The sequence below is a fragment of the Molossus molossus genome, unplaced genomic scaffold (genome assembly GCF_014108415.1).
Source record: "Molossus molossus isolate mMolMol1 unplaced genomic scaffold, mMolMol1.p scaffold_m16_p_1, whole genome shotgun sequence".
In the NCBI taxonomy this organism is placed as follows: domain Eukaryota; kingdom Metazoa; phylum Chordata; class Mammalia; order Chiroptera; family Molossidae; genus Molossus; species Molossus molossus.
In genome coordinates this window covers 225728910-225756715 of record NW_023425344.1, presented here as the reverse complement: position 1 = coordinate 225756715, position 27806 = coordinate 225728910, and the positions used below count along the sequence as shown (strand labels likewise).

General features: G+C 50.2%; 1 protein-coding gene across 10 annotated transcripts in view; it reads left to right on the top strand.

The window, feature by feature from the left end:
- Positions 1-27806, top strand: part of DPF3 (double PHD fingers 3) — a 256139-nt gene that overhangs the window by 163291 nt on the left and 65042 nt on the right. For all 10 annotated transcript variants that reach the window (XM_036267829.1, XM_036267819.1, XM_036267810.1 and 7 more), the window contains 2 exons: positions 319-397; positions 21094-21231. In XM_036267829.1, the coding sequence (XP_036123722.1) occupies positions 319-397; positions 21094-21231 (217 nt within the window). The remainder of the gene's footprint in view (positions 1-318; positions 398-21093; positions 21232-27806) is intronic.

Here is a 27806-nt window from a genome sequence, read left to right as displayed (position 1 = left end):
CTGTGCACTTAGTAGCTGAGAGACCGTAGGCCAGCTGCTTACCTTCTCTAATGGCCTCAGTCTCCAGATCTGTTAAATGAAGCCAATAGTAGTACCTCCCTGTGGGAGTTGTGAGCAGCTGAGTGATTTCAGGCAAAGTGCCTAACTGCCCTGGGTCTCAGTTTCCCGGCCTGTGAAGTGGGGTTGGTGGTGGTACAGAGGTGGTGAAAGCTAACTGGGGAGACGCAGGTGAAGCTCTCAGGGCCTCACAGAGGACATGCCCAGGGACTGTCGTGATATCAGAATAACAAGCATCGTGATACCCCAATGTCTCCCCAGGCCCGTGGCTCTGCAGGTGGCAGGAGGAGACATGACCCCGCCTCTCAGGAAGACCAGGACAAACCCTACGTCTGTGACAGTAAGTACCGGCGATGCTGCCTTCCTTCTCCTGCTCCTGCCTCCAGCGCCACCCCTCCCGTGCTTCCCTGGGGGTCGGCTCCTCTGAGGTCTGCACCCCGGCTCACGTGCTGCACCTCACCACCGGCCCTGGCTGCCCCTGTGCTGGTGTTTGTGCGGAGGCCCCGCCTTGGGTGCTGTGTCCTCTCCCTGGCAGTGCCCGTCTTGGTAGCTTTTCTCCAGCTCTGTCGCTTTCACTCTGTCTCCTTAAGGTTCATCCCCCATTTCGTGCTCTATTTCCGAGAGTTACAAACAAAAGCACAACTCAGAATCCTCCATCGAAAGTCCTTGGTTCCTGTGGTTTTTCATTTGTTTCCCTTAATTTCCTTTTTTCTGTCTCCTGTCCTACATAGGGCAAGTTACAAATCTTTCTCTGGTGGTGACTTAGTTAAAAAATGGCTTTCCATCCGTCTCCAGCCTTTCATGCTTGATTCAGAAATATCTTTTGGACAAGCGGCTGCCCGGCTCCTCGGTTTGGGGTCTGCAGACAGCTGGGAGGGCTGAGGGGGAGCGTGCCTTGGGCAGGGCGGCGGGGGCCTCCAGAGACCTTCTGGGGCCTCGCTGCTTCCGCACCTACCGGGGCAGTGGGTGGCGGCCTTCCAGTCCCTGCCCTCATTGTCTCCTCACTGTGTCGGCCCCATCTGCTCGCCCCATGGCCAGGGCAGCCCTCAGCACCGCTCTTCCTTACCCTTCTCGTTTCTCTGAGGACGCACAGGACAAAGGGCTGCAGAGAATCTCAGCAGCGTGGCTGAGGCAGGCCCTGTGCAGGGTCCCTTCCGCATCCCTCCGTCCTGCCGGTCTGCATCTCTGAAAGCTAGGAGACAGCTGGGAGGATGGGGCGCGGGAGTACTTTGGGGTTGATGCTTTTTTCCTCCCTTTTCATTGTCCTCTTGTTCAAAGAGTTGTTCTGTGCCTGGTGGGGATGACAGCTGGTTGGAGAGCATTGCCAGAAGACCTCCAACTCCGTGACCCCCACTTGGCTTCTTCACACACTGTGCCAATGGCATTCGTGAGACAACTTTGGGTAACATCTTCATCCCAAAGCGGTTCCATTTGCGGATGAGAAGAGAGCAGGGCATAGGGTCTGATCCCTCTTGCCGTGCCAGCAGGTGCCTGCTCTGGCCTGGATCTTACTTCCTGCATGGGGTTCAATAAAACCCAGGCATGCTGGGAGCCTGGCTCTGGCTGGGGAAGCCCTCAGACCCTGCAGTACAGGCTCCCCCGTCGGGAGCAGCGCAGCTCTCGAGAATGCCAGCAGCCGCTTTGGACCTGGCTTAGCTTCTTTTTTTTTTTTAAATCCTCACCAGAGGATTTTTTGTTCAAACAGAGCAGCGGGGAGAGAGAGGAAGAGAGAGAGAGAAAAACATCGACGTGAAAGGGACACATCGAGTGGTTGCCACCCGCACGACCCATCCAGGGCCTGGGACAAACTGCAACCGGGGTACGTGCCCTTAGCGGGAACCGAACCCGGGTCTCTCCGGACCACAGGCTGACGCTCTAACCGCTGAGCCAAACCAGCCAGGGCCTGGCTTTGCCTCTTGATTCCTCTTCTGAAAACCTTTATTTCTGTTATGTGACTTTTCTGCTACCATAGATAGTGGAGCTACTTTTTGCTCTATCTCTACACCTCTTGTTGGATTCTCAGCCATTAGTAACCGCTGTATTCCCAGACACATCGTGTGTCCTCCTTCACCCACCTCAGTCCCTCTCCTCACTCCTCTTGACGTCCGACTGCACAGGTCGCCCTTTGTGGGCGTCCCTCTCTTCCTGGCTCCCTCTTTCTGCACAGAGCGCCTGTATCAACCCTCTCCCCCAGCTCTGGTGGTTTTGTTCAGGGGTTCTCAATGCTATTCACTTTTCCTGTTCCCTTCCTCACAGGGTCTTTTCCTCCTTCTGTTTCGGCTGTTGCACTTGGAAGCCTGACCACAGCCTGAAGTTGGCTTTCTGGAAGTCTCCGTGGCAGATTTCTTGGTTCTCCTCCTTTTTCCTCTCTCAGGGGAGCCAGGACCCCCCTAGGTTGCCCTTCTCTTTCTGACTCTCTTAGGAAATTGTGTGGCGGCTCAGTGATTAATAGACTTTATTTTTATCTGGTGCCCTTCAGACATGTGATCCTTTGGGATAGAAATGACCTTTGGAGAGGTCATGAGGCCCACCCCGCACCCCCGTACTCAGCAAGGAATGCTTTTAATAATCTCTAATGCATCCTAAGTAGAGAGGTGTCTGGTCACCTCCTTGAATGTCCCCAGGGATGGTGTTACCATAAGCTGACCTTTCTTCCATGATTCTAATTGTGCTTTGAATGATTGTTTTTCCTTAATAGGAACTGAAATTTTTCTCTTCTACGGGCTCCCTTATCTTTTGTGCATCTTTTCCCATCAAACAGGTACATTGAGCATTTAGTCTATTGGTGGAGGCTCTCTTAACATCTCCTTGTAGTCTTGGTTTACCTAGGGCAGGTCTCATAACCTCTGCAGTCGCCTGTCCTGAATTCCCTCCCAGGTCCACACCTCAGCTCCTCACTCCCACTGGGTAGCACCAAGGCCATTTGGCTAAAAGAGTAACAGACACACTTCCTTGTTTGTTTTACACATCACTTAGCCCCGCCCACCTCTGTAGGGTGTAGAAGTACCCACCGCCCATCGCACTGTGCACCATCTCAGGGACTTCCCATGTGGTCAGAAGTCGCTTACACCCCTGTGTGCCCTTCTCTACTTAGGCGTTTGATTATTTCTTCGTCCATAAGTCACTCTGCACTTGGCCCTGTTGAGTCTCAATAAAGAGATACAATAATATGTGACTTCAATATACAGGATTCAATAAAGGCAAATTTAAAGACATTGCCCAGTAGTTAAATTTTATTCTCTACAGATTTGTGATCGCTGCCATTTTCACATCATCTGTGGTTTGATTTGCATAATCCCCACTCCATCTTTTGCGTTATTTATGAAAATATTAGGCAACCTTGGACCCCACTACCTCTTTCCGGGTTTATGTGGAGTGGCAGTCTCTGTTTTTCAGATGTGGTTGTATTTAACCCTTTTTGGTATATATTTCTAAATATAGTTGTCCTATTATGTTCTTGTTCCAAGCTTCCCTTAAGATGGGTGGCTGAAATATTACCTTTGCGGTTACTTCAGGTGATAGATAGTTTGCCCATTGCCTTTCACTCAGCCACTGGATTTATTTCATCTCAGAGAAATATTAAATCATCTGAACATAATTTATTTTTTACCCAATCCATAGTGTGTGTGTAGGTGAATACTTCATTTACCAGCAAGTAACCAATCTCTGTTAATTGTCCTGAATATTTACCAAGCTTAAGGATTAAAGTCCCGACTCTTCCTTTTCGATCTCTTGGTGAAGGAAAAGTGTTCACTACCCACAAACAGAGCAGCTGAATGTAACTTTGTGGGAAAGGCTGTCGTGTTAGTCAAAGCGGAGTTGGGTCTTTGGCACCGAGATTACCCAGGTGTTTATTAAAGTGTAGGCTCCCAGGCCTCACAGCAGACCTCTCGCATCAGAACCACTGGGAGCAGGCCAGCAGCCTGCATCCTTGAAGAGCTCCCAAGGGGAGATGTATGAGGACTGTCCTTTGAGAATGACTCGTCTATTTCATCCAGACTCGAAGGTCTCTGGCCAATTGCTCAGCCCTTATTTCAGTCCCTGCTTTTTGCATCTGGAAGTTCTAGAGTGTCCAGGAATTCTCCAGGCAGAGTGCCACTGGCTTGCATCACTGTTTTAGTTGGTCTCTTTAGACTCTTTCCAATTCTTTCAGCACTGATATAAAACTCAGCAGTCCCATATAAAACTCAGTGATCCAGCACTTGACATTAATTTACTTCTTAATGGCTTAAATCCTAATAGTGTCATTAGCCCCCTTTTGTATGTGGTATGATAACTGGAGAGAGACATATGAAAGGAATCCTTGGGTTTGGGCTGTTGGGCTGTTTTAAAAATCATTTCAGGAGTTTGCCTCTTCTCTTCCTAGCTGTACCTGACCCCGAATTTCCTGTTAGCATCATTGGGGCAGACTCCTGACGAGAGACCTGCTTTTCCATTTGCTTTGTTCAAGGAACATCATAAGAAAGAAGATGGTAGTGATGGGGTGGGACTCGAGGAGAGGAGAACGTTTGGCTGGAGGCCTTGGCCATTTAGGGGGGAACAAAGCAGACATCTGCCCTTTCGCCAGGCACAGTGGAAGTGACTTTTGTGAAGTTGTTTATTAAAATTGTTTTAAAGAAATTAATTTTAATTTGATTATGGAACATTTAACATTTAAATGTTAAATTTAAAGAACACTTAACATGAGACCTGCCCTCTTAGCAGATTTTGAAGTGTACAGGTATGTTGTTGACTGTAGGTACAATGTTGTGTAGCATGTCTCTTGAGCTTATTCATCTTGCTTGATGCAAACTTGATGTCTGTTCTACCCTTTAATGCTAAGATTTTGACTTTTTAAATATATTTTTTGTATTGATTTTAGAGAGGCAGGGAAAGAGAGAGAGAGAGAGAGAGAGAAACATCGATGAGAGAGAACATGGATTGGCTGCCTCCTGCATGCCCCCCCACTGGGGATGGGCCCGCAACCTGGGCATGTGCCCTCTTGGTGCATGGGTTGACACTCAACCAGTGAGCCACACCAGCCGGGCTAAGATTTTGACTTTTTTTTTTAATCCTCACCCGAGGACATTTTTTCATTTTTTGTTCAGATAGAGTGTGTGTGTGTGTGTGGGAGGGGGAGAGAAACATCAACGTGAAAGGGACACATTGAGTGGCTGCTTCCTGCACGACCAACCAGGGCCGGGGACAAACTGCAACCGAGGTACGTGCCCTTAGCAGGAACCGAACCCAGGTCTCTCTGGACCACAGGCCGACGCTCTAATGGCTGAGCCAAACCAGCCAGGGCAGATTTTGACTTTTTAAGGTACCTCATAAATGTGGAATCAGGTAGTATTTGTTTTTTCTGAGGCTGGTTGTTTTACTTAGTATAATGTCCTCAAGGTTCATCCATGTTGTTACATATTGAAGAATTTCCACTTTTTAAAGATAAATAGAATTCCATTGTATGTATATCCCTCATTTTCTTCCTTTTTATTCATCAGCTGATGGACATTTAGGTTGTTTTCACATCTGGCTCTTGTGAATGAGCTGCAGTGAACGCAGGGAGCCTTTGAGATAAATACCCAGAAGTGGGATTTCTGGATCAAATTGTAGTTCTATTTTTATTTTTATTAATTTTTTTCCTTTATTGATATTTAGAGAGAGAGGAAGGGAGAGGGAGAGAGATAGAAACATCGATGAAAGGGAACATTGATTAGCCGCCTCCTGCATGCCCCCACTGGGGAACGGGTCCACAACCTGGGCATGTGCTCTGACGGGGAATTGAACCGGCGATCTCTTGGTGCATGGGTTGATGCTCAACCACTAAGCCCCGCTGGCTGGGCTATAGTTGTATTTTTAATTTTTTGAGGAACCTCCTTACTGTTTTCCATAGCGGCCTCACCATTTCGCATTCCCACCATCAGTGTGCAAGTTTTCGTTTCTCCACATCCTCTCCAACACTTGATCCTTCGTTCCCAGTTTTTTCTGATCACGGTGATATCTCCTGCTAATGGGTGCTTACAGTGTGCAGAGCACTGTGGTAAGCATTTTACGTACACTGTTTCGGTAAATCCTCACACTAACCTTGAGAGGTAGGAACAGTTGACCTCACTTTTATGTGAAAGAAACTGAGGCTTAGAGAGGTGAAGGAACTTGTCCAAGGTCCCACAGCTGGTTAGTGCTAAAGCTGGGATAGGAATCGTAGTTTCTCCAAGTTGGAGTCAACATACCACAGGATGTGTCCATGCAAACCGCGGAGGAAATGTGCCCTCCCGCCTGGAGTTTGGTTTTCCTGCACACCTTGGTAGATGGCGTCTTGTTGTCAGATTGGCACGCTGCAGTCAGGTGGTAATTAGAATAGAAGGGGAACAGAATGGGTTATATAATTTTGACCCTTTTATACCCCCCCCACTTGGAGGCATTAGGGTGGATTAATGACAAAAGGCTAGGGCGTGGCTCACCTCTGAGTTTTGGTGGAATTCACACATTAGGAGTGAGTTCTCTCTACTCAGCCCCCATCAGTAAGACCCTTGCTCTCCACCACCCTTACCCCACAGACGTATATTTTTGATTGTATGTGTATGGCCTGTGACTGAAACGTGACCTCTTCAGTATCACCTCCCTTCTAGAAATCCAGTGGAGTGTAACTGTCCAGCTGGGGCAGTGTCAGAACAGGGTATGGGGCAGCACGCCAAGAGTCCAGGGTCCGGTCCTGGTTCCACTCCAGTGGCTGTGGCACCATTTTCCTCACTGGGCAGCGAGGGTGGCTCCTTTCTCTAGTCTCTGGCCTCCCCAGTCGGCTCCTTCCCCACACTGTGGGCTCCTTTCCTCCCAGGCAGTGCTGAACAGCGAGGCTCTCCCCAGGAGGCAGGGTGTCGGGCTGGGGGTATGCCGGGACCTCTGCCACGCACAGCCCCGCGCTGCAGGACGGGTGGACGGTGCGTGCGGACGCAGCGTGCACCACGGCAGCCCCAGAAAATCTGCTTGACTGCAGCCTCCTTAAGATTCCTCTGGTCTCCCCCATACCTGAGTGCACAGGGAGAATCAGATGACTATTGCAGTCTTATTAAAAATTTTTCTGAGGGCATTAAGGCTCCACATTCTCTAAGACTCTTGTGCTTTCAGCTTCAAGCTGCAGTGGAAAAGCCAATAACTGCGGCCTTCAGGCTGGCTGCCCTTGTCACTGAAGGGAAGCCGGGCTCATCACTCAGTTGTCACAGCTGTTATCTCGCAGGTCCTTGCATGGGGTGTGGGGGGTGGGGTGGGAAAGGCTCTCTGCCCCAGAAACTTGATTTGTGGAGCAGGGCCTGTGGCATGGGATTGATCCCTGGAGATTGAGAGCATCTGTTATAGCAAAGCTGGGTCTGTTTGAATATTTAAATGCCATCAGGGCATGGACACAGGTTGCTGAGTATCCCCCATATCCACCCCGCATCCCCGCAGGGCTGGCCAGAGGCAGGGTGGGAGAGGCTGAAGTTTCTCTTTGATGTCCTCATCTCTCCTTTTCCTTTGCTCACTGCCTGCCTTCCCCTCCCGTGGCCCCACCCCTCTAGCATCCTCAGGAATCCTGCCCACTGGCCACCAGACCGAGGTTTTCTTCTGGGCTGTAACTCACACCCTCTTGAATTATTGTCTCATCCAGTTAGAACCTTGTTCTCAGCTAGATGGAAACTTTGTGGCAAATTATTGCTATTAAGATGTGGATGACCAAGAACAGGGTAGATATGAACATTTATAGAGGTTCTTTTTATTTAAAACTTTGTGGAAATAATATATGTTCATTGTAGAAAAATCAGAAATTATAGATAAGCAAAAAGGGAAAAATAAAAATCACCCATAATCTTACTCTTCAGAGATAACTTACATTTTGTTTGGTTGTATACTACTTTAGGGTTCTCTGTGTACACACACACACACACACACACACACACACACATTTTAATCTCTCCCCTCATTCAGAATACATGAAGAACAGCTTTCGATGTCAGTAAAGATGTTTTTGTGCTGACATTTTAGGGCTATAAAGTGCCCATAGAGCACCGACTGCCACTGTTTGCTCTGTGTTCCACTTGTGGAGGTTCAGACAGTTTAAAATTTGTTCACTATTAAAAACAATATTGCAGCTCTCTTTGCATAATACTTTTATTATTCCCTAGGAGCAGAATTGCGAGGTCAAAGAGCCCGGTACACAGCCCTTGATCTCTGTCATTTGACCTCATGGTGGGGACAGAGGGAAGCAGGCCTAGGTGGTTGCCGCCCAGGTTAGAGAGCGGGGCGCAGAAGACTGAGCGCTGGCTCCGCAGTGAGAAGGCTGAGGTCAGATTGTGGCCCTTCTGCTTGTTTTCCGGGATTTTAAAGAAAATCATTTCGGCCGGGAGTCTCCTCAGCTGTGAAGTGGGGCCGGTCCATGGCTGGGAAAGCTGCCTGTGGTCATGGGTATGAAGATGTTTGCAGGTGCATGTGCTGCACGACTGTTTCTTCCGTCTTTCCCTCTCCAACTTCCGCTGCCTCTGATGCAGGTGGGAAGATAAGGTGATGTCACACGAGGAGGTGACGCATGGCCAGGCTGTCTGCGTGGACAGCGGGCACCAGGAATCCAGGGGAGGCAGTGGTCGGGGAGCAGCTGGTGTGTCAGAGGGTGCTTCCCTAGGATGCCAAGCAGGTCCTTGGGGAGGTACGGAACTTTGACATACGAGTTCGTGGAAATGGCAGGACATCCAAGCAGAAATGTCTAATGGATATTAATGGACATTTGTTTCCCCAAAGAGAGCGAGGAACTTGTACCCTTGTTGCAGGTGGTTGAGGGCCTGCCTCAGGTAAGGGGTAGTGAGCTGTGGAGAGCCTGGGACCACAGACAGGACTCTGCCGAGGCAGCATTTAGGAAGCTGTCCCCCCAGCGATCCTGGGGGAGCGTGCCGGCCACAGCCCCGGATGTTTGGGGGCTGCATTCCTGATGGCAGCGGGTCTGTCTGATTCTCTACCTTTCTCTGTTGACCTTCCCCTCAAATGCTGACAATTATATTTATTATTAAAAAATTTTTTTTGTAGGGGTTAAACAGAACTCTGTTTTAACCTTTGAGCTCACTGAAGACATGCTGATATAGAACTCACTAGAATAAGGAATCAAAGACACTGTCTCTACAAGGTATGATGCTCAGAAGAAGGTAGTGGTTCTCCAGTCAGAAGCCCAGGGTTGGAGTCTTTGCTAGGTCACAAAACTTCTCTGAGCCTCGGTTTCTTGTTCTGTCAAGTGCGAACAATAAGATGAACCTTAGAGGGTTTTCAAGAGGGCTGAATGAGACCGCGCGTGAAAACTGCTCACCCTTGCTTCATAGACATGTGCTCAGGAAGAATTTATTTTCTGTAACCATCTTAAGAAAGGGTACTTATTTTACACCTGAGTTGGGTCCCCAGTTCTGTTCTGTGCACTGGCTGCTGGAATTGTCAGACCAGGGAAGCTCATGTAGTTCTTACAACATTCAAATGAGGTGCAGAATATTATTACCCCCGTTTTACAGACAAGGAAACTGAGGTTGGAGAGTTTAAGTCACAGCCTATTAGCTGACCCAGGAGGGCTGACCCCGGAGATCACCAGAAGTCTGTTTCTGCTTCCCAGCAGGGCAGGAAAGAGTCCCTCTGACACGTTTAATGCTTTGGTTTGGGGAATTTCTGCATTTCTCTGCCTGGGATCCAGAATCCTGTTCTATAGTATTTCAAAATGAAAGGCTTGTTGCTTATCTCTGTTCTTTCAGTTTTTTAAAAAATTGGAGTCACATTCACATACAGTAAATTCCCAAAATAAGCAGAATGCCCTCCCCTGATGGAGACACAGGATTTCCGGATCACTGGCGTGTCATAGAGCCTGGCTGTGCAGAGCCAGGGTCAGAGGACCGAGGCTTTGAGAAATCGGGACGTTACACCCCACCCCTGGCCTAGCCCCTGTGTCTCTGGCTAGAAGAATGCCGTTTACAATAAGCAGCAAGTAGCTCAGAAAATGGAAGCAGCTGTGGACCTGGCTTGGTGGCCGGGAGAGGGGTGCAGGCAGCACCTGAGTGGACCTGATGGCTGGGAGCCGACATTGTTCTGTCACAGTTGAGGGAATAATTGCTTTAGGAGGCGCACAGGCCTCAGCAGACCCAGGGAAACACAGTTGTGAAATGCTAGAGTGGAAAACTTACAGAATCTGACCCGATGGCCATGTTTTACAGATGTGGAAACCAAGGCCGCGAAAGTATGGGGTTTGTCCAGAGGTGTTAGTGTCAGAGCCCAGGCCAGACCCCAGTGCTGCAGAGGGCCCCCCACGCTACTGCCTCTGGGTTCGAGGGTGGGGGAGGGGAAGCCCACCTGGACTTGCCACAAGGCTCTTCTTGCTGCCTAAACATGGGAACTGGACCAATCTTGACGGCACCACCTTAGATCTCCTAAACTTGGTGGAGTCCATCTTGGCTCTTGAGAAAAAGCTGGGGCATTTAAAAGTCACAGGGATTACTACCACCCTGAGCACAGAAGTCTGAGCCCGTGGCCTTTTGCAGTAGCTCCTGGGTATTGTCCCCAGCTGCGTCATGGCTTTTCTCACTTGGGGCTCCTCCCCACCAGGGGCTTGGTGGTAGGCAGTCCTCCATCCCCTAAATGGTGGTGCAGAGGGAAGACGGAGGGTTGTTTCACAGGTTTGGGGAGCCCAGATGTCTAGGGGCCAGTCTGGTAGGTGTGTGATTCTCCTGTCCAAATGGCCTCTTGAAGTAGTTGCGTCAGCCCCAGAAGGACAGGTGGGTTTTCACTCACAAAGGCTGAAAGGAAGAGAATTTGATGACGGAATTATTGTGCAGGGGTAGGCAAGATAAAGGTACTGACGAGGGAGGGGACGGGGCCCTCCCCATCCTGAGTCCCAGGGAGCAGGGAGGACCTGTGACTCCCAGGGAGAGCTAGAGCTGTGGAGGGGCCGAGGGGATGGGCAGGACGCAATGCCCACCTTCCCTCTTCTCACCCTCCGTCCTCCTGCTGGTGCCTCCTGCTGGCCAGACTCCCTCAGAAGCAGAGGGCACGAGGCTGTACGTGGAGATCAACTCCATCACGAGGGTGGCAAATAGAGTGACGAGTGCATCTTTCAGTCATTTACTTCGAAGTCACAGACCTGAGCTCCGACTCATGTGGCGAGTGCCTCCCACCCCCTCCGCCTCAGTGTCCTCGTCTGTACAAGGGGATGATAATCCTCCCTACGTGGCCTGTTGTGAGATTCAGTGTAAGAATGTGTGCCTGCCTGATGGTCTGTGAGTGCGGTGCCTGGGAGGCATCGGCAGATGACAGGCGTTGCTGGGTGGATTTTACAGATGAAGTCAAGCTGCAGAGAGAGGGAAGTGACCTCCTTAGGGTTGCATGTAAGTGTCACAGGGTAGAGCTGGAAATGAGATGCGGCCCTGTGACTCCCAAGGCCCAGGCTTTGTCTCTCGGACGCTCATCCCGTAATTGCTTTCAGTCGCTGCTTTCAGTCTCTCGGAAACCACTGGCTCAGATACCCACTGCGTGCTCCAAGTTGGGCTGATGAAAATGTGCCAGAGTCATTAAGTTATCAGTGGGGAAGGCGGCCGCTTCTCCCCGGCAGGAAGGATTCTGCTTCTGCTGCAGCAGGCTTTGTTCACACAACTGCCCCTGCTTCCCCCTCCTCCCCCCTTCCCTCTCCCAGACAAGGAGTGAGTGGGGTAGGCTTGGAGTCGGGGCATGCTGTAAATATTCTGGGGCAACACTGAGGTAGTCGTGACTCCAGATGGGAGGTCCTGCCTGGAGACTCCAGCTCTGGATGGGGCAGTGGGCAAGCACTATTTCTGCAGCCTGACAGATGGACCCGCTCCGGGGGAAGAGAGAGGGGAAGGCAAGCTGGACCTTCCCCCCTGTCACAGCCGCTCCTCGCCATGCGCTTCGTGCCAGGAACGCGGAATCCAGGAGCACGCTTGCCAAGGTGAAAGGAAGGGCCTTGGGTTGTGCACAGGCGGGGTTGACTGGTCCCTGGGGTGATGGCTTCAGAGGTGTGTGACGCAAAGGAGCTGGCCCTGGGGAAGGAGACTGGGTGGGAGGATGGGGGCGCAGCCCTCCCTGAATGCTTCAGCTGTCTTGGGGCTCAGTCTGATTCTGCACGACAGATAATTCCAGAGTGAGATTGCTGACATGATAAAAGGACAGCAGATGGTTCTAATACTTTATTTTCAGAATGCACCTTTCCCCATCCTCTTTCTCTTGCAACTCCATCACCCCAGACTTCAGAGGAGAGAGTACTAGTCCCCTCCCCCGCCCCTTGCCCCCTTTGGGTTTATTTCCTTTGCTGATCCACTTTGATGGCAGTGGTGATAATGACAGCTGACAATGGTTGAGACTCACTGTGAGCCAGGCACTGTTAAATGTATTCTGTCACATAACCCTCACCGCTGTGAGGTAGGTGTGCTGTCACGATCATCCCTGTTTTCCAGAGAGGATGCTTGAGCACAGAGGCTCAGCAACTCACCCAGGAGCAGGCTGTCCGTCAGCAGCAGAGCTGGGACTGGAATCCAGGCCGTTCAGGTCCAGCCCACCTACTTACGATCAGTCCTGTCTCTGAAGGCACATTTGACCCCAAAGCAGGGCCAGAGCAGTTGGTGGCACTGAAATGACCATGGCCGTGTGGCTAACCACTCTGGCCACATTTCCGAGGTTACCTCTGGGGGGATTTTACTCCTGACTCAGGACTGATTGGGTCCTGTGTTCACTGTGGCAGCCATTAGGCTATCAAGCTGGCCGTGGGGAATAACTTAGTCCCAGATCTCCACCACTAGCCCCAACCAGCTACCTAATTTTCGAGGCCCTGTGCAAAATGCAAACGAGAGGCCCTTTTGTGCAGTAAGTATTAAGAATTTCAAGATGGTGACAGCAAAGCATTAAGTGTGGGGCCCTTCTAGCCTGGGACCCTGTCTGCATGCACAGTCGCACGTCCAGGAAGCTGGTCCCTAGGTGTTCAGAGTGGTAGGGAGGTCTGATGAAAACAAGGTGAAACTGCTGCTTTTCCTTCTCTTCCCAGCCCACCAGGTCAGGACTTCCGAGGCATTCCTTCTCATGTAGACGCAGCAGCCCGATCTGGCTGCAGCCCCACCATAATAAATCTCTCTCGTCCCTGGGATGAAGTCATTCGAAGGACTGGGTCAGCAGCTTCCTTTTGGGGTCAGGCATCTTGCTTCATTATCTCTAATCCCTCCTAACCCTGCCTTCCCTCCCCCCTTCCCTCCCTCCCTTCTCCTTCCCTTGAGCCGGGAGCCTGCTCACGGAACTACTCTGTTAAAGGACAGGCCCCCCTCCGCCTCCCGATCCCACAGTCCCATCCACCCTGCCTCACCCTTTCCCCTCCACAGCCATGCTGGCAGGAACCTCCGCTGGGCCCACCACTGCCGCCTCGTCTCCAGGAGCCCCTATGCTCGCCCTGTCTCCCACGGGGTTGCAGATTCCCTTCGCGCCGCGGTGACCTGATTGCTAACTCCAGGGGTCTCTTCTCCATTCTTCCTGACCCTCAGGCACCTGCCACGGTTCTGGCTCTGCCTGTGCCCCGGTCTGTTCGTCTGTGGGATGGGCCGAGGACTGCTGTCAGTTTACTCGTAGGCCTGGCCCAGGGCACACACTTCCCAGTCAGCTGTGGCAGGACTGCGGAGGGGTCACTGTCTCCTGGAAACCCCAGTCCTCTATGTTGCTGACTGCTGTGAGTCTTTCTTCACTAACTTTAAAAAATCAGTTCCCCCCCCCCCAACTCTTAAGATACCCGTGTTTTCTGAGATCATCCTGTGTTCACGCCTCTTCACCTCTTTCTCCACAGTCTCTCCTCTCCTCTCCATAGTTATAACTTACAGGGCCACCTGCCAACTCCAAAATCCATGAATCTCTCCCACACTCCAGGTATGCAAGCCAGCCCCAGACTGGGCTCATTCTCTCCTACACCCTCCTAGCCTGTTGCCCAAGTCAGAAACCTGGGTGTGTTTATTTCTCCCTTTAGCTGGCGGAAGCTGGCCCTGTGCTGGGCCCTGGGAGTCACAGTGTGCGGACACACAGGACCTGCCATGTCTCCTGCCGATGGGAGGGGTGCAGGTTGATCCATGATTAGTTCTTGGAATGTCACAAACTGGGTCCTAATTTTGATTGGAAAGACTTCCCTGGGGAAGGACAGTTGAATCAAGATCCTAAGGATGATGATGCATTGATCAGACAGATTGGGGTGGGAGCTGCTTTAGGCAAAGGGAAAAGCTTGTGCAAATGTTCTGTGATGGAAAGAATAGTATTCAAGAGATGGAAGGGCTAGTGATTGGGAAGGGAGGGCCCAGAAGGAGGTGAAATGTGGCATCAGATGGGGCTGCGGGGTGGCTGGGGAGGTGGATGGGCTGTGAATGAAGCTGCAGGTCGATGGGCTGTGGATGGGGCTGCGGGGTGGATGGGAGGTGGATGGGCTGTGGATGGGGCTGTGGGGTGGATGGGAGGTGGATGGGCTGTGGATGGGGCTGCGGGGTGGATGGGAGGTGGATGGGCTGTGGATGGGGCTGCGGGGTGGATGGGAGGTGGATGGGCTGTGGATGGGGCTGCAGGGGTGGATGGGGCTGGGGAGGTGGATGGACTGTGAATGAAGCTACGGGGTGGATGGGCTGTGGATGGGGCTGCGGGGGTGGGTGGGGCTGGAAGGCGCATGGCCAGGAAGGCTGTGGTAGGCTTTCTAGGCTCCTCCTTTCTGTTTACACGGACTCCATTCTACCAGTTTCTCTCTAACCCCGCTCCCATCCTGCACTCCTCATTGTCTCACAAGTTACAATAGGAACACTTGTAGGGTGCACCGCTGCAGCACAAAGTTCCAACTCCGTGCGGTGGGTGGTGCCTTGGTGTTAGGCGCCCAAGTCCATACTGTTTGCGGGTCTGGGAAACATCTGTCAATCAGCCATTTCAGGAGCAGTTTTCAGAAAACTTGTAATTGATCAAAACATTTCAGATGCTTGGAGGATAGACAGACAGTGCAGCGACATCCATGGATGAAATAGGAAACCCACCTGATCATGGAGGGCAGAAGTGCATGAAGAAGCATGGTGTCCTGTGAATCACATTGCCCGGCAGGTTACTGAGAAGACGGTGTCACACTTGATTATATACTATGTATGGATGAAAGCAATCAGAGATTTGACTAGAAAAAGTAAACAAGTGAAAAACAGCAAAGCTAGCCCTGGCCGGCACACTGAAGGGTCACGGGTTGGATCATGGTCAAGGGCAGTACCTGGGTTGCAGGTTCAATCCCCGGCCCTGGTTGGGGCACATGGCAGGAGGCAACCAATGGATGTGTCTCACATAGATGTTTCTCTCTCTCTTTCCCTCCCTCCTTCCCACTCTCTAAAATGTAATGAAAATATATCCTTGGGTGAGGATTAACAATAACAACAAAAAACCACAGACACACACACACACACACACACACACACACAACCCAAACAACAACAACAACAAATCAAAGGTAAAATTGGACTACTTGATTTATGATCCACAAAAACAGCTAAGTATTGAAGATCCCTATTATGGGAATGAGCCCCACGTTGAGACCTGTACCAGTGGCGTGGGAGGCGCCGCAGAGCCTCCTGGGGAAGGCCACTCAGTGGGACCATGCGCTGTGGCCCCGCTCCGTGCCCAGGTGTTTCTCAGCCGGGTGTCAAGGTGTAACAGCATTCCATAGCTCAAGGCCGCTGCTGGTACTTCAGTTGACTTGTTTCTTATCTTAAAAAATAATTGTAGATGGAAATCGGTTACTGTGTTCGGCAAAAGAATAAATAAGTATCTTTGATTCAGGGAATAACCAGAAAATTAAAATAGCCTCTTGTCATCTTCAAATACATCTTGTGCACCGTAGTGGAGTTTTTAACATGTAAATCTGATTAAGCTGGTTCTTGGCATACAGGCCTCCCCTGACCCCACATCGTCAGGATGGAGTCCTGCCCGGCTTCCCCTCCTTTAGTCTCCCTCATCTCAGTCTCGTGCCCCTTCACACAGCTCTACTGAATTTGCTGCCCTTCTCCAAAGGTGCTGTTTTTTGGTGACAGAATGCCCTTGCCTCCTCTGTCTACCTGCTCGTCTCACCAGCTCATCCCAGCTCTGGGAAGCTGTCCCCACACCCTCAAGCCCGTGTGCTGGCCCTTCTTTGCAGGGCACGTGGTCACTCTGGTGCATTTGTCCCACCTTCCTCCTTACTTGCTGGGGAGGCTCCCTCTGCTAGACTGCGAGCCCCTTGAGGGCGGGGAGTGGGGCTCATTTATCTATTGTTTTCGGGTGCCACAGGGCTGGACACGTTAGGTGGTTAATAAATGTGTTTTTGAAGACCTGGTGATGAAGGAATGGTATGGTATTCTCAGGTGGGGGAGAAATGAAGCTCTATCCCGAGAGCTCTATAAAGGGACCGTGGTAAAATGGTCTTGCTTCCTGGACCTCCATGTGCGGCCTGGATCATTTTCTTCAAATAGTTGAACACAGGTCTCAGGGCTGCCTCTTACTGAACCTCGCCTGCCACTGCCATCCATTCAGAAGGGCAGGAGCATGCAGGGCAGGCAGAGTCCAACCTAAATATATCAGTCTTCTAGCATAGAGTTAAACGTTAGCATGCATCAGAATCACCTCGAGGGCTTGTTAAAATACAGATTGCCGGGCTCCACCCCAAGTCTTACTGGGTCAGTGGTTCTGAGATGGAGCCCGATAATTTCATTTCTTACAAGTTCCCCAGGGGACGTTGATGGCACTGGTCTGGGGACTACTCTGAGAATCTCTAGCAAAAGGCTTTGTTCTAAAAGGAATTGCTCTGTGGTGGTGGGGAAAGAGATATGGGAAGCCTTTTGCTTGAGTTTGGATTTATAAGCTTCAAGGACTATTTGTATGAAATTACTGTGGATAGTTAGATCAGATTCTACACATTTACTTCCTCCCCATCTCAGGCTTTTCCACAGAGTGTTTCTGTGTTCATTGATCAGCTATTTACTGAATATGTTTTGAAGGGGTAAGGTGTGCATGGCAATCTGTGAGGTGGAATTATTGCTATGAAGATGAAATCAATGTGAAATTGTCCTTAAGCGAGGCTCTCTAGTGTAGACATAACTGTAATTCAAGGAGTCCAAAGAAATACCTGTGTGGATGGGTAGTGAGTTCCCCATCAGTGGACTTGTTCCAGGACAGAATTCTAGAGTATTCATGGGAATAAAACAGTTTGATAAATAACTAGACCAAATGATTATTGAGATCCTGAAATTCTGAGATTGAGGAAGACAGCGGTAATTGATATAACAAAATGGCACAAATGAAATGCTCACCCGAGGACGTTTTTGTTTCATTTTTTGTTCAGATAGAGTGGGAGGGAGAAAGAGAGAGAGAGAGAGACACTTAGAGTTACTGCCAACCGCACGACCCAGCCAGGGCCGGGGACAAACTGCAACCGAGGTACGTGCCCTTAGCAGGAACCAAACCTGGGTCTCTCTGGACCACAGGCCAATGCTCTAACCGCTGAGCAAAACCAGCTAGGGCTTATCATTCTTATTTTTAATAAACATTTATTCCTTACCAACAATATACTGGTGATGAAATGGATTTATATCTAATTACCCCATAATTTGCTGTTTATTGACTTCATTTCATTTAAAAGGTTAAATAGAAAAAGCCACAAGCAGGCCCAGAGTGTGCCCTGGGGGGCCTCTTTAGGCCCTGTTTCCTGAGTCCGATGGAATTGAGATGTGTAGTATCATTTAACTGTTATTATTATTTTTTGCAATATTTACAGCAGGGAGAGGGAGATAATGTAAGTAGCCAATTGAAGGACTTCAATTTATAGTCACTAGGTCACCAGATTCAATCTCAGACTCTCACCTTATTAAGAAAGTTGAACCAACAGCCAGATTCTGTAGTAGAGGCAAGGGTCAGAGTCCCTCTTCAGGAGCGTTCGGCACTGCAGGCATGGCGGGTCAAGCTGATGTCTCTCACCCCTCACTGCCGTTTATTGTGCATCTTTTATGTGCTGGGTACTAAGTAAGGCAGCTTACAAAAACTTTATAATCCTTTTAACTGTCTTTCAAGGTAGGTAATATTGTCATCATTTTCAGATAAGAAAGAAGGCACAGAGAGATTGTGTGTCTTGTCTAACTTCACACAGTAAAACTCCTCAATTTGGAAGTCCACATAGCCATAGATGCAAAATGCAATATATAGTTTTTTTTCTTTTTTTCTTTTTAATTTTATTTTTGTTACAGATATTTCTCCTTTTTTACCTCATTGACACCGTCCTCCCCATCCCCCCTGCCCTGTCCCCGGCTTTGTTGTCCTTGTCCATTGGTTATGCATACATGCATATAAGTTCTGTGGTTTATCTCTTCCCTCTCCCTACCACCCTCTCTTCTGAGGTTTGTCAGTCTGTACCCTACCTCCATGTTCCTGGGTCTACTCTCTTCCTCAGACTGTTATGTTCATTATATTCCACAAATAAGTGAGATCATGTGGTATTTGTCTTTTTCTGCTTGGCTTGTTTCACTTAGGATAATACTTTCCAGGTCCCTCCATGTCATCTCAAAGGATAAAAGATCTTTCTTTCTTACAGCTGCATAGTACTCCATTGTGTATATGTACCACTGCTTTTTTATCCATTCGTCTACTGATAGACACTTGGGCTGTTTCCAGATCTTAGCTATTGTAAATAGTGCTGCTACAAACATGGGGGTACATATATTCTTTCTGATTGGTGTTTCAGGCTTCTTAGGGTATATTCCTAGAAGTGGGATCACTGGGTCAAATGGCAGTTCAATTTTTAATTTTTTGAGGTAACACCATATTGTTTTCCATAGTGTCTGCACCAGTCTGCATTCCCACCAGCAGTGCACTAGAGTCCCCTTTTCTCCACACCCTCGCCAACACTCGTTTGATGATTTGTTGATGGCGGCCATTCTGACAGGTGTGAGGTGGTACCTCATTGTTGTTTTAATTTGCATCTCCCTGATGATTAGTGATGTTGAGCATTTCTTCATATGTCTTGGCCATTTGTATGTCCTGTTTGGAGAGGTGTCTATTTAGGTCCTCTGCCCATTTTTTAATTGGGTTCTTTGTCTTCCTTTTGTTGAGTTGTATGAGCACTCTATATATTTTGGAAATTAACCCCTTATCTGATGTATCATTGGCAATGATGTTCTACCATACGGTGGGTTGCCTTTCCATTTTGATGGTTGTTTCTTTTGCTGTGCAGAAGCTTTTTAGTTTGATGTAGTCCCATGTGTTCATTTTTTCCTTTGTTTCTGTTGCCGTAGGTGATGTATCAGTAAAAATTCTGCTGCGTATGATATCTGAAATTTTGTTGCCTACATTTTCTTCTAGAATTTTTATGGATTCACGAGTCACATTTAAGTCTTTTATCCAGCAAAATGCAATATTAACGAATAGAATGCAGCAGTGTATCGAATGGGTAATACACTCTGACCAAATGGAGTACATTCTTGGAATCAAGAATGCTTCAGTAATAGGAAACATTAGGAAATCAACATAATTCACTATCAACAAACGAAAGAGTCATATATTAGTAGATAATATATCTACTATATATTATATAGCAGTCAATATAAGTCTATAATAAAACTCTCAAGCAGGAATAAGAGGAACTACTTAAATTTGATAAAGACTAAAAATTAGCCACATATTTTATTCTAATAAGTGAAACATTAAATCCAACATCATTAAAATAGGAAAATCTTCGTTTTGCTATTTTTAAGTATCGTGTTGGTGATTCTTCCAAACTAATTAAGCCAAGAAGATAAAATATTTGTATAAATATGAGAAAGAAGAGATGACATCTCTTTGTGGCCAATGGTTGTAATACCTAAAAAACAAGAGAATCTAGTAAGCAAAGAAAGCCTACCAGAAACAGTCAAGGAATTGGGTAAGATGGCTGAAGACAGCTTTTCTCTGTACTATGGAGGTCTCAGAGGTGGTCAACTTGGGCACCTAGAACTAGGATTGAACCCAGGTCTGATGAAGTCTGTACTCTCTGTACCTTATGTAATATTTATAACTCCCTACTATAACCCAGTCTCTTAAAGCTTATGACCTCAGATGTTCCCACAGACCAGGTGGGGTCTGCTGTGCTGGGGAGCGGTGGGGCATGATGTGAGGGCTGGCATCGGGTTTTTACCAGAAGAGCTTTGAGGCTTCTGCTACCAGCAGTGGCATCCTTCTGGGGCTGAGGCATTGTTGGGGGAGGTTAGGGATGCTGATCTGGTCTTAAGCTATTTAGCCAGACTTCCCAGGTACTGTGCATCTAACCCGTAGAACTGCCCCCTCTCTTGGCCATATTTCTGTTGCTTATTGTCTTTGTCTAACAATGTCCATGTGAAAGGTAGTGTTTGCAGTGACACATTTTTAAAGATTTTGGGTATCTGCTTGCCGGGGCATCAAGGGCATAAACTCTCAGTTACCACATCTACCAAGGATGTCTTGGTTTCGTGGTTTCCATGGTGGAAGTGGGCTGTGATTTCATGACACGAAATCACTGAGTGATACATCAAAAACATTATCTGCATCAAGCTTTTCTACTTCATGGAGTCAACCACAGGACGGTGGGTGAAGTACTGCATAGGAATCCAGGAGACCTGGGTTCTCGTGGCTCTGCCACAGCCAGCTGTGTGTTCCCAGGCCAGTCACTTAGCCTTGCTGGGCCTCACGTGCTGTCTGTGCCATGGGGAGTTGGACTGGATAGACTCCAGCCACACTTCAAATTTTAAAATAATCATCACCATCCCCATGTCCTGGCACTGTTGATTACCTCATCACCAACAACCCTATAGGTAAGTACTATTATTACGTTTTTCCTCTGAAGGAACTGAGGCACAGAGAGGATAAGTGACTTGCCTAGGGTCTTGCAGCGAGGAAATGATGGTGCTCTGACACAGCTTCCGTCTCCACTCCTATGGATTTTCTTTATGCGGGCCCATGTGGTTATGGAGAATGATGGCAGTGGCCACAGAGGTTGCTGACATTTGTGTTTTTCCGTTTTTCTCTTTTCCTCTCTAGTCTGTGGCAAGCGCTACAAGAACCGGCCAGGACTCAGCTACCACTATGCTCATACTCACCTGGCCAGCGAGGAAGGGGATGAAGCCCAAGACCAGGAGACCCGGTCCCCACCCAACCACAGAAATGAGAACCACAGACGTGAGTTCCCAGTCATGGGGTTGGGACACTTGTGCAGCGGGTGGGCAGGGCTGTGGAGCATTCCTTTGATCACCTGTGGCATCATCTGGTAGTGACCGCTGATTGGTCTCAATATCCTGTGGTGAGTTGGTTCTTCCAACCCAGCCCCGGCTTGCCCCCGTGGGTCAGCCGAGTCCCAGGCTCCGAGGAGCTGGGCCGGGGTGCACTGCAAGCTCTGCCCCGAGGAAGGACGGTGAGTGTTCAGGCAGAAGGGAAGCACCCGCTCCTGGCCATGGTCAAGGGCAGGCCTGCTCGGCTTTTCCTCAGCTCCCGGTGGTCCCTTCATAGCTGCCGAGTGAGCGGGCGTGTCCCTTGGGCGTGTCAATTCGTAGATATTCCGGATGTCTCCTTGGCCACCAAGAGACGTAGAGTAGTCTTGATTTATTGTCTTGGCTGTCCTTGGGGTTACAATTTTGGTACAGGCCTCTCCTGCCTTAGAAATACTGCGCTGCAGCCTCCATGCGCTCTGCTTGCGCACCAGTCAGCAGCGTGATCTGCGTGCACTCGATACTGGGATATTGGGCTCGGAGACTCGAAACGATCCCTAAGATTTGTTTGTCATTTCTGCTCTTTCTTTCCTCAGTTTCTAGTTAATGAACGAGGGAGTAAAAGAGGGCTGAGGTTTCACCTTTCACTCCCTCTGTGACATTCCTTGTGGTTTCTGGGCCTTTAGTAAACTCAGAATGGGTGGGGGGAATGGGGTCTTCAGGACTGACTTTGAAATATGGGGCACGCTAGGATCACAGGTGAACAGTAATTGTGGACATGCCGTGCATTTTCTGTTTTTTTGTTTTTTTTTATAAGATTCGCTGACAGGTGGTCTTAAAGTGAATAATCCAATGTAATTAAAGGGATCAGACCTTTAAAAATATTCAGGCTCTAGGATTTGAGGGCGTCTCTTCTACATTTTAGTCAGTTGATGTTGATTGGCTGCCTTCACCAAATAGTTGAAGTAATTAACAAGAAAGGCCAAAACCTTTCTTTGGATTTCTGTGGGTTTTCCCTACCCCACCCCACCTTTCCCTTGTCACACTGCCTCCCTCTCAGTATGCTCAGGCTGCTATAACAACCTATAGCAGCGGGGGTGGCGCAGAGGACCCGGGTTTGTTTTCTTCCAGTTCCGGGCGGAGGCTGCAGCCCCAGGCCCGTGTGCCAGCAGGGCTGGGTTTGCTGGGCCTCTCCTTGGCCTGTGGGTGGCTGGCGTCCGGTTGCTTCTTCACAGGCCGTCCCTCTGGGCATGTGCACCCCTGCTGTCTCTGTATGTCCCAGTGTCCGGTTCTTATAAAGACACCTGTCAGGTTTGACTAGAGCCCTCCTAGCAGTTTCATTTTAACTTTTCTCCTTGAACCACCTCCTTAATGGCCCTACCTCCAGATATAACCACATTCCGAGGTACTGGTTTCAACATATGAATTTGTGGGGGACACAGTTCAGCCCATAACAACTTCTTCAATTCTTACTCACTTTGCAGGGTCAAGCCTTTTGTGTGAGAGACCCCTGTTCTTGCCTGCTGTGGCCCTAGGGACAGAGCTCGGAAAGCGGGTGGCAGGGTCAGCCCGAGCTCGGCCCACTCTCCTCGCCAGCCGCTGAGTAGCTGCAGCACTGAGGTCTCTGTCTGCTCACTGGGGCGAGGTGTCCTTGGTCCCCTCACCCTTGTCTTTCAGAAAGGACATTATTTGCATGTCTCTGTCTCTTCTCTCGTCCCTTCCCTGATCTTAGTGGCCCGGGTGTAGCTATTGTCTTCTCCAGGAGGAGGCTGGGAGTGATCTCCTGTGATTTGGGTTGCTGTCGGGAAAGTCTGTATTGGCTACGGTTGCTCTCTCTAAAGTATTTATTAGGTTGGAATTATTTCTCACTCCTCCAGGGCTGGCTTATCTCCTTGACATCTCTTTTCAAATGTCAGGTGTTTGGTTCCCGTGAATAGGTGCTCTTCCCACACGGTGGGGTCCGGAATGCTTCTCTGCGTCTGTGCCTCCCGTGCGTGTGCAGCAATGGCGACAGCGGAGGAAGGTGCCCTGTGGCCTCTCAGGTCTGCCGCAGGCCCTGAGCGGGTCGACACAGTCTCCTCCTCAGACTTCTGTGGTGCGGCCTCCTCCGGCAGGCGGCTGCCATCCGGCATGGGCCCTTGCTTGCTTTTCTCTGTCCCCAGGATTTCCTCAGCACTCTCGTGGGTGAGTGTCTTGTGCCTCCTGTGTCCTCACCTTGAGGCCAGATGTGTCTTTCTTCCTTCTGGATGAATCTCATCCCCTCGTCCCTCTGTGGGTGTGTTCGTGAGCACGCTCGCTCCTGCCCCTCTACCCGTCTTCTCCTCCCCTTGCTGATGAGGAGCTGGTTCTTCAGGGGTTCGAGCCCGCAACCCGGGCGTGTGCCCTGACCGGGAATCGAACCGGGACCTCTCAGTCCATGAGCCACACGGGCAGGGCTAGGAACTGGGTTCTTCAGAAGGATCATCTGACCATCACAGGTTCTAAACTGTGTGGAGAGGAATAACCGCACCTGGGTTCCTCCGGGGCGCCTCACACCAGGAAGGTTCCAGACCCTCACAAAACCTTTCAATGACATCTACTCGCAGTGCCCCCTTTGTGATTAAGCTCAATTTTGCTCCTGGGGAGGGTGCAGCAGAAAGGCCTCCAGTGTCTGTAGAAGCCATCTGTTCCCTCTTTGGACAAATCTGAGAGACGGCAACTGTCCCCAGATTCTCTGCAGCACGCAGGCCGCCCCTCTGCTTGCTGCTGAGTGTGTGCTCGGGTCCCCTGCATTCCCTGGTGAGCAGCCCCAGCCATCTTCTCGGGAGCACTGGTTGCAGCGTCATTAATACCCAGTCATTAACTGCTCCCATTGTGTGCGGGGGGTAGGGGGCTCCCATCCGTCCTGCCCCCAAATGCCGCCGGGACTGTGTGGTGAATTGGAGGTGACAGCTCTCCGCATCCTGAGGTCTCAGCTTTGTGATCCTCCCTTGGCAGGGCTTCTGGAGCGGGGGAGGGAGGCCGGGCAGCTTCGTCCTGAGGCCAGTCTGCAGTTCCCTCAGGAAATGGCCTGGACTCTGGGCGCCAGTGGAGTGGGAATGCTGACTGCTCCCTCTGAGCCGCTGGCGAGCTCGGCCTGTTGGAGAAACAGCCCTCCGTACAGACTCAGGAGTTTTTAGGGCCACGGGCTGCTGCGTCTGCACCCCCTGCAGCCAGAGACCCGGTGACTTTGGTCCTCCCGCTGCCTTTGCCGTGTCTCCCCCAGCTGTGTCTCCAGCGAAGCCCTTGCTGATCCCTGCGCCTGCCACCGCCGAAGGGCAGAGGCGTGCTGGACCCTGACCTTCCCCAGCCCGCTGCCCGGTCTGCCAGCTCAGCAGTTGACTGCCATTCCTGGTGCCCTCCGGCCCCTCCAGCTGATGTTCCCTGGACTTGTCCTCTCCTAGTCTCTCATTTCCCCTGAGCTCACGCTTCTCATCCTCCTGCAGGCTTGTCCCCTTTCCTGTGTCCCTTGCCTCTCCACCTCAGCGGCAGGCTCCCAGGGCTGCTTGGAGCTCAGACACTCCCCTTGGGAGCGAGTGCTTTTCTGATGGGGCCTTCCCCACGGAGCTGCTGCCCTTCCCTCCCTGTGTGAAGCTGGATTCTTCTTTCTTCCTCCATGTCTCTCACCACCTTCATCTACTTTCTATAAATGAAATCATCGTGTGTGTGCGCACGCGTGCGTGTGCGTGTGTGTGTAAAGGGAGGGAGTGCCCGGGCAGGTTAGGGTTCTAGAGTGCCCTCGGAAGCACCCTGTTTTGACTCTCTCAATGCCACTTTGGTAAACAGCCCCATGGGCCAGGGGAGCAGAAAGAACATAGATTAGAACTCAGAACTCCTTCGACACAGGCTCACAAGGTCAAACTCTTCTTGAATTTCTTTTTACCTTCTCTGTACAGTAGGAATCTGTTGTAGATGATGTTTTTAAGGTATTTTGGGGCTGGGGTAGGCATTTATGAGCTCCTGAACCTGGATGGAAAAGCTTTGTAAATCAGTCTAATCCATTCATTTGTCAGTCTGACTGTCCATCCATTTATCCACCCACCCACCCACCCATCCGTCCTTCAGTTGAGTGACCGAGCCCTGCGTGCTGCCTGTCCCTGTCCTTGAGCTCTCACCCTGAGGGGAAAGTGCGGCAGGGTGTGTGCAGCGTGGTGAAGGAGCACAGGCTCTGGGCACAGCGCACTTTCTACTCCACAGGGCAGCTGTGCCCTCAGAGTAGCCACAGCATCACCTGGGAATTGGCTGGAAATGCAGATTCTCGGCTCCAGCAGAACTGAAACAGACTGAGGGTGGGGACCAGCAGCCTGTGTTTTAAGAAGCCGCATGGGGGTTTGCAAAGGCTTCACTGAGGAGGTGTCATTCAGGGCAGCCCTTGAGGAAGGCAGAGGACCCTTTCGGAGACGAGGCCTCCCCGGGGCAGGAGCTGCACCAAGGCGGGGAGGTGGGAAGCAGCGTGCGCAGACGGCTGGCGGCGGTCGGATCTGACAGCACTGAGACATTGGGAATGTCGGCAGGGCCGCAGTGGAAGTGTCTTCTGTGTGTGGCCGTCGCCCTGTAGGGAATGGAGAGCCATGGTAGCAGTGACTAGAGGACAAGACCAGCACTTTATAAGGAAGTCTGTTTGGTGTAGTATTAATTGTGCAATGCTATAGCTCTTTTATTTCATAGCATAAATGAGAATGAAATGCTCTGTATAACATACTTGGAGCTCCTAAGAGGAAAGGGTTTTTAAGAATATGGGTCTATGTGATTTATTTCAAGCCTGTTTTCAGGTCCGTGGAACGGAAGTCGGGTGGTCCTAGGGCTGGGAGGTCTCGTCTTCCATGGGACGGTGGTGTGCCGGGCACATAGGCTTTCCCTGCCCGCCTGTCAGGAGAGGGAAAGGCCCGCGGGCACCTTTGGAGGGCATGTGTGCTCTGCAGAACTGAAAGAGGAGGCCGAGTTGATTAAGGGTAATGTTGGTTGATTAGATAATCTGAAAATTAGTCTGATAATGGGCAAATTATCTAAAAGCAGCATATGATGTCATTGCCACACCGATAGGAAAGATCTAACAGATGTTGTCTTCTGACTCCTCTGTCCTCTGATGTGTGGCCCCGGGGCAACAAATAGAGCTTTAAGAGCGACAGTGAAAATTACCTTTGACACAGGCTTAAGAATTTTGGACCGTTCTGAAAGGTGCCTAAAAGCCATAAGTAATGCTTACACAACCCACCACTTACCCACCCTCGTGCAGGAAATTCAAGGCTTGTTCCGGGGGAGAGAAGGAAATTCAGACGAGAGACTGTTTGGAAAAGTGAGCTGCTGCTTCCTGAAGAGCACGCTGGAAACTAACAACAGGTGTTCTTCAGAGACCTTGTTTAAATAGTTCACAGATCGCAAAGCCAAGGAGAAGCTGAGGGGTTGCTCTGGCCTTGAAAGTAGACTTGGAGTTCATTTCCCCGTCCTGTGGGTCCTCCACACGGCCCAGTGGCTGAGAGAGTGGCAGTGGAATTGGCCAGGCCAGGGTGGGTCTCGTGACTGCCATGCTCGGTTAGTTATTTACACACCTCTGCTTTTTTGTTGCCACATCCATAAAGCGGAGAGAATGATCAAACTGGACCTCGTGGGGTTGCTGCGAGTCTTCAGGGAGTGGTGTGGGCGTTTGGCACCTCGCCTGCACATTGTGAGTGCTGATAGCCCATCTCTGTGCCATTTGGCCCAACAGAGCATGTCTGTGACCACAGATGGCTGATCTGAGTCAGGGCCCGTCTGCGACTGTGCGATACTGGGATGCTAACTGCCGATGGGGGTCTCACTGGCATCAGGCGTAAATATCAGAGTCTGACCTGGCCCTGGCACATCCTTTGCTGAAGTTTAGATATGGGACGCCAATCTTCCTATGCAGATAGGTTAAACGTGCATTTACTGAGAACTTACTGTGCGTGTGCCCACTTGTGGGGCTCAGTGGAACTGGGCCTGCAGAAGGTAGAACACGTAGTCTCAGCCTTAGGAGAACTTCTGGTTTAACTGGGAAATAAGATGGATGCCTGAAGGCCGGCGAGAGGAAGCTGTGGAGCCGAATCTAGCCCAGTGTAGCACCCTGTATTTACCATCCTGTTTCCCCAGGACCGGGCATCCACCCGCCACCTGCCTTTCTGCGAGCCTCTTATTTATTTCTCTTATGTTTGGCCTAATTACCTAGAATGTTCAGGACTGCAGAGTTCCATGTCCCGGGAGGTGATGATGGCATTGCTGTACTTGCTGACATTGTTGGACTGTGTCGGCCACTGAGCCGAGAGCCACGTTCATCTCGTCGTTCCTCATAGCAGACAGGGTAGGAGCTGTGCCCCCAGAAGACACACCAGGGCACAGGGACTGAGCATGGTGCCAGGCCACGAAGCGGATCCTCTAGTCACGTGTCACTTCTCTTCCTGCCTCATCAGAAGTAAAATCACTTTGCGTCTAGGAGAGGAAAGAGGCAAAGAAATGGGGGAACACTTAGTAGGCACCAGGCAATTTATACTCATGTAAGGTTGCAAACCCATGAGG